This window comes from Puntigrus tetrazona, chromosome 20 (assembly GCF_018831695.1).
Source record: "Puntigrus tetrazona isolate hp1 chromosome 20, ASM1883169v1, whole genome shotgun sequence".
Taxonomy (NCBI): domain Eukaryota; kingdom Metazoa; phylum Chordata; class Actinopteri; order Cypriniformes; family Cyprinidae; genus Puntigrus; species Puntigrus tetrazona.
In genome coordinates, this window is record NC_056718.1 from 23,841,787 (window position 1) to 23,848,139 (window position 6,353).

General features: G+C 41.9%; 2 protein-coding genes across 3 annotated transcripts in view; both read left to right on the forward strand.

The window, feature by feature from the left end:
• gja13.1 (gap junction protein alpha 13.1) overlaps positions 1 to 1,704 on the forward strand; it is a 2,719-nt gene extending 1,015 nt beyond the window's left edge. The window contains exon 4 of the mRNA XM_043219349.1: positions 277 to 1,704. Within this exon, the coding sequence (XP_043075284.1) occupies positions 306 to 1,142 (837 nt within the window). The 5' untranslated portion in view covers positions 277 to 305 and the 3' untranslated portion in view covers positions 1,143 to 1,704. The remainder of the gene's footprint in view (positions 1 to 276) is intronic.
• A 596-nt stretch (positions 1,705 to 2,300) lies between these two features.
• Positions 2,301 to 5,717, forward strand: gja1b (gap junction protein alpha 1b). 2 transcript variants are annotated; one of them, XM_043219344.1, is made up of 2 exons: positions 2,301 to 2,456; positions 4,344 to 5,717. In XM_043219344.1, the coding sequence occupies exon 2, from the start codon at positions 4,360 to 4,362 to the stop codon at positions 5,500 to 5,502; it is 1,143 nt and encodes a 380-aa protein (XP_043075279.1). In that variant the 5' UTR covers positions 2,301 to 2,456; positions 4,344 to 4,359; the 3' UTR covers positions 5,503 to 5,717. The 2 variants fall into 2 exon arrangements, with proteins under 2 accessions (XP_043075279.1, XP_043075280.1); XM_043219345.1 differs by having other exon boundaries at positions 2,336 to 2,456; positions 4,348 to 5,717.
• The last annotated feature ends 636 nt before the right edge of the window (positions 5,718 to 6,353 follow it).

Below are 6,353 nucleotides of genomic sequence, written 5' to 3' on the forward strand. Positions count from 1 at the left end.
ACTGGAAATATATTTGGGAAGTGAAAGCGGTAAAGCGGTCGGTGGGCAGCGGTCTAAGAATAAATCTCGCTTGCTGTAACTGCTAGTGTAGATTTGATCAGGTCTGAGCTGTTCACGTTAATACTTTCCATATTCCTTTGTCTTTTTGGTTTGCCAATTAAAATGAATGCTGCGTTATTAAATGTGGCATTTAATAATGTGGGTTAAAAGACCCCTGCCGAACTGTATTGATCACAACTGATATATATAGAAACAATTCTCCTGTTTACTCTCCAGGGAAGCCCTAAGCCACTGAGTGACCAATCATGGGAGACTGGGGATTCCTCTCAGCTTTACTAGACAAAGTCCAGTCCCACTCCACCGTCATCGGGAAGATATGGATGAGCGTCCTCTTCATCTTCAGGATCCTGGTGTTAGGAGCAGGAGCGGAGAGCGTGTGGGGCGACGAGCGCTCCAACTTAGTATGCAACACCAACACGCCGGGCTGCGAGAACGTGTGCTACGACTGGAAGTTCCCCATCTCTCACATTCGCTTCTGGGTCATGCAGATCATCTTCGTCTCCACCCCGACCCTGGTCTACCTGGGCCACGTGGTGCACGTCATCCACCGCGAGAACAAACTGAGAGAGGAGCAGAAAAGAAACCCGGCGTCCAAGTCCCCGAAGTACACCGACGAAAAAGGCAAGGTCGAAATCAAAGGGACCATGCTGGGCAGTTACCTGACCCAGCTGTTCATTAAAATAGTTTTCGAGGTGGCTTTCATCGTCGGACAGTATTACCTGTTCGGATTCTTCATGGAGCGCAAGTTCCACTGCGAGCGGCTGCCCTGCACGGTGGTGACCGAGTGTTTCGTGTCGAGGCCCACGGAGAAGACCATCTTCATTATCTTCATGCTGGCGGTGGCGTGCGTGTCTCTGGGCTTGAATGTTCTAGAGATCTTCTATCTGCTTTGCAAGAGGATGAGCGGGAGGAATAAGAGGTGTAAGAACGCGACGTATCCTGGCGATTCCCGTTATCCCTCGCCTTTCACCGTAGAGCTCGATTCCGCTCACGGTACGAGACACAACGAGCTAAACAGGGCCTTTCAGAACAGGTGGGATCAAAGCAAGGGCGGCCTGGACGGAGCCAGACCCGAGCCGTAGAGCAATAAGCCAATGCACGTAAAAAATACATTCATCTTCTTATAATCACGTACCACAGATCATGGTGGCTAAAGTAACGCTAGATGGCGCTGTGATCTTCCACGAGTTGCACTCACTAACCCCTAACTTGTCACTACAAGGCCAGTGATTTTTTTTTATTTTTTCTCCCCGACTTACTGTAGTATTTATATTCTTTTTTTTTTGTATGTTGTTTTCGCAGCGTGACGCGAAACATGTTTAACCGACTTTTTCTGTTTGTGCAATAATAATAAACCGTGTAAGGCAGATAAGTGAATGAAAATGTTTTCTTATGCAGAAGTGACTTCGGGAACAAAGTTCATCAATTAGCCTGTTAAAACACAAGTGATGTCTTTATGGACTTTATGGAAAAACACTATCGTAATATACATTCTACATACTTCATTTAAATCTACGAAATGATTGTATTAGTTCACACATGATTTTATAATATTTATAAATATTTTTATAATATTTAACAATATAAGTGCGTATATATATATATATATATATACATCATAAGTTAATAAGTAAATTAAAATGTATCAGTTTTTTCTTATGCAGAAGAAAAATCAGGATCAAAGTTCATAAATTTGCATATTAAATAACAATATATATTGCAAATACACAAGTACTTTTTTTTTTTGCCCAATTGATGTCTATATGGAAAAAGAGATCAAAAATACACACACACACACACACATATATATATATATATATATATATATATATATATATATATATATATATATATATATATATATATATATACTTCATTTAAATCTATGAGATGATTTTATTAGTTTATTAGTTCACACATGATTTTATAATATTTAACACTATATGTATATATACTATATATATATATATATATATATATATATATATATATATATATATATATATATATATATATATATACACACACACACACACACACACACACACACACACACACACACACACACACACACACACATATATATATATATATATATATATATACACACATTAATGAGCAATTCATATTGCATTATGGTTGTCAGTTAGTGTTAAGTCAAGTTTTCGTCCGAGCTGAAGCTGTGAGGAGGACCCAAAAGCTTTCTTGTGACGTAGCAAGTCATGTGACTTAGGCAAACTTTGTGCGTCTGCTTTCCACTTTCTTCCCTCCGAGTCTCTTATAAGCAGGGAAAGTTTGACAAGTTTCTCCATAGTCGCTTACTCGGAATTGGTGACTGATCCTCGGAGTGACGGAGTAAGTCCCTACAGGGCTCTCCTCTCTTTACTTCTCTCCAGGTGAGTTTTTACAGAACGCCTCGCAACTTTTCAAAAACTTTTTATTCTTTTATTTATTTATTTATTTTTTTTCATAGCGGCACTAATATTCAGAACTGAGCAGCACAACGGAAAGTCGCTTTTAAAGAGTTCAAAAGTTTTAAACGACTCCCAAACAGCATTCGAGTGAGTTTAGAGCTTGACGAAATGATCGAAATCTTTGCGATATGATGCACATGCCATAATAGGTTATAATTATACGGTTTAACGCGTCGCGTTTGGGATTTCAATTCACGTTTCGCACACGTTCGGTGGCAAAAGAGGTCATTTAATAGGGGTCCCGATAATTAAAACAAAAATTAAATAACAGACGCTTAAAAAAAAAAAATTAAAAAAGTTTTGAAGAAAAACGTAAACCGCAATCAAAAACATGAATTTAATACAAACTAAACATAACGACATTTTTCCCTCATGGAATAAGATGAAAAACAACTTTGGGTCTTTTCTTCCTCTGTTTTTAGAGCTCTAATACGACTTTCTGGTGAAAAAACGATCCGTTTCGCCCGCGTCGTGAACAGACGAGTAGGGGGCGCTGTTCTGTCCCTTAATACAACTTTGAACGGCTTTACTGTGACATTTAACCTGTAATTCACAAACATCCCTACATTATTTTGTGCAAGTAATGTAATGACACATTTGATGTTTATATGTGTAATAAATGCAACAAACAGTTATTATTCTGTGTACTATATAACTATATAACTATCTAAAATTCAGCAGAACGTGATGCGACAGACATGAATGAAATTGCTGCATATATATATATATATATATATATATATATATATATATATATATATATATATATTGAGAGAGAGAGAGAGAGATAGATAAATATATATATATATATATATATATATATATATATATATATATATATATATATATATATATATATATATATATATTTATCTATCTCTCTCTCTCTCTCAATATATCTATATATATATAGATATATAAAATGTTCAGTATTTTTTTGCCCACTTGATGTCTTTATGGACTTGTAAAAAAAAAAAGAGAGAAGAAAAACACTGTCATAATATACGCACACATACTTCATTCAAACTTTTCATTAGTGCTGCGAGACCCACAAATTATCCAGGATATTGAAGGCATGCTCTGCTTCATGCCTGCACCACATGAATCAGGCAGTTCTTCAGAGCCCTTTAAACGGTCGCTTATGATTTTTGATTTTCCACGCTGCGCGGAGGATTTAATCAGAGTCTCAACTCTATTCAGAATTCTGGTGGATGTTGTTGTTCGTTATTTGAACGCCTCTGAGTTGACTGGGTATCTTGCTAAATACAAAAGTGTCTTTAAAATCTTCAGTGTCCTAACTGCTTAGTCATGCTTTCTTCGTGTTATAGAGGCATTTAATCAGGAGATAACGAGTCACGAGTCATGGTAGCGTTTGTAAAAGTGAAAGACAGCTTGCCCTGGCAGTTATCTTTGCAACCCCAAACCAACCCCTGTGTGTGTGTGAGCCACATGTTATCTGAGACCAGGTGTAGTTTATATTATGATAATCTTGAGGTCACTTTTCGTGATTATTTTCATAATAACATCCTCAGCAGGTGCTGAAACTAATGCTTTCATTGTGTGCTTCATGTACAGAAAAATACCCTACATGTGGCCACTTGAGCCACACTTAAACATTACTTTGCATTACATAACTGTGCGTGTGCTAATATGACATCCACTAAAAGAGATGGACTGTTTGATTAAAAATGAAAAAAAAAACTATGAAAGTGAAGTATTATCCCGCATCGAATGCGACAACATTCAGACGTGTAAGTATCACCGAAGTGTCTAAATACATTTTATTACATCTCGGCTTTCTATTTTCAGCTAGAACTCCCTCAAGATGGGTGACTGGAGTGCGTTGGGAAGACTTCTTGACAAGGTGCAGGCCTACTCCACGGCCGGAGGGAAAATCTGGCTCTCCGTGCTCTTCATCTTCCGGATCCTAGTTCTGGGAACGGCGGTGGAGTCGGCCTGGGGTGATGAGCAGTCGGCTTTCAAGTGCAATACCCAGCAGCCCGGTTGCGAGAACGTCTGCTACGACAAGTCGTTCCCCATCTCGCACGTGCGCTTCTGGGTGCTTCAGATCATATTCGTGTCCACGCCTACGCTCCTGTACCTGGCGCACGTTTTCTACCTGATGCGCAAGGAGGAGAAGCTCAACCGCAGGGAGGAGGAGCTGAAGGCCGTGCAGAACGACGGCGGCGACGTGGAGCTCCACCTCAAGAAGATCGAGCTCAAGAAGTTCAAGCACGGCTTGGAAGAGCACGGCAAGGTGAAGATGAAGGGTGCGCTGCTGCGCACCTACATCGTCAGCATCATTTTCAAATCCATCTTCGAGGTGGGCTTCCTGTTGCTCCAGTGGTACATCTACGGCTTCAGCCTGTCCGCCGTGTACACTTGCGAGCGCTCGCCTTGCCCCCACCGAGTGGACTGTTTCCTCTCCCGGCCCACGGAGAAGACCATCTTCATCGTCTTCATGCTGGTGGTTTCGCTCGTGTCGCTTTTGCTCAACATCATCGAGCTCTTCTACGTGCTCTTCAAGCGGATCAAGGACCGCGTCAAAGGCCGCCAAAACCAGTTCCCCACCGGCACCCTGAGCCCAACGCCGAAGGAACTGTCCACGACCAAATACGCCTACTACAACGGCTGCTCCTCGCCAACCGCCCCGCTCTCGCCGATGTCGCCTCCGGGCTACAAGCTGGCCACCGGCGAGCGGACCAACTCTTGTCGCAATTACAACAAGCAGGCCAACGAGCAGAACTGGGCCAACTACAGCACGGAACAGAACCGCTTGGGCCAGAACGGCAGCACCATCTCCAATTCGCACGCTCAGGCCTTCGACTACCCCGACGACACTCACGAGCACAAGAAACTGACGCCGGGCCACGAGCTGCAGCCGCTGGCGTTGATAGACCCCCGGCCGTGCAGCCGTGCGAGCAGCCGGATGAGCAGTCGAGCGAGGCCCGACGACCTGGACGTCTAGCTGTGCGACTCGGTGCCACTAGAGGACTGACACGGGCAATGAGATGCACTCATTTCCCCGTACCGAGGGGGCGGGGCTGCATCCGCACAAGTTCCTCAATCTAGACTCTAGTCGATACAGAGACATAAAATTACTCACACTGCTGGAGGTACTATTCATTAATAATGATGTTGAAACTAGCAGAGCTAACATGTCCTAACAGCCGGGGGAGGGGAGGGGGACTCGAAGGGGGCACAAACGGGGGCCGAACCGGCGCGTCTCTCAATTCCGCCCACCAGAATATGCCTTGGCGATGTGATTGATTTTGTTGTGCTTGTTAGTATTGGGTTTATCAAAACGCCACACGACGATTTCCATTTAACAAGTTGCACTCTTACAGTAGGTGTAGATTTGTGTTTTAACCCCCTACAGTCGATTCCGGTTATTACGTCGCATGACCTCAAAAATCCACAACGTCCCAACAGGGTGTTCGCAGTCACAAATTAATATTTATTTATTCACAACCATTAACAGGATATCCACCACTAGATGAAGATTGACTACTACTCAAGGTCATGTCTACATAATTAATACCATCCAAGTGCATATTTATTGACAATAATCCAAATTTCAGCAGTACATTCATCAGCAAATACTTTTTTTTTTTTATTAATCACAGTGGACTGTCATTTTCCTGATAAACTTTGAATTTATGTGGTGTTGGTTTTTGTTATTTGATTATATTTGTTGCTTTTTGGGTGGCGGTATGAAACAGAGATGTCTATTTGTGGACTGAGCTGCTGTACCAACTGTTACACGGCTTGATTTTCCTTTCTGCATTTCGATTTTTACTGAAATCGTCTTTAGTAGCG

Excerpts from the sequence above, each read along its gene's own strand:
- gja1b (XM_043219344.1), top strand. The coding sequence starts at position 4,360 with ATGGGTGACTGGAGTGCGTTGGGAAGACTTCTTGACAAGGTGCAGGCC.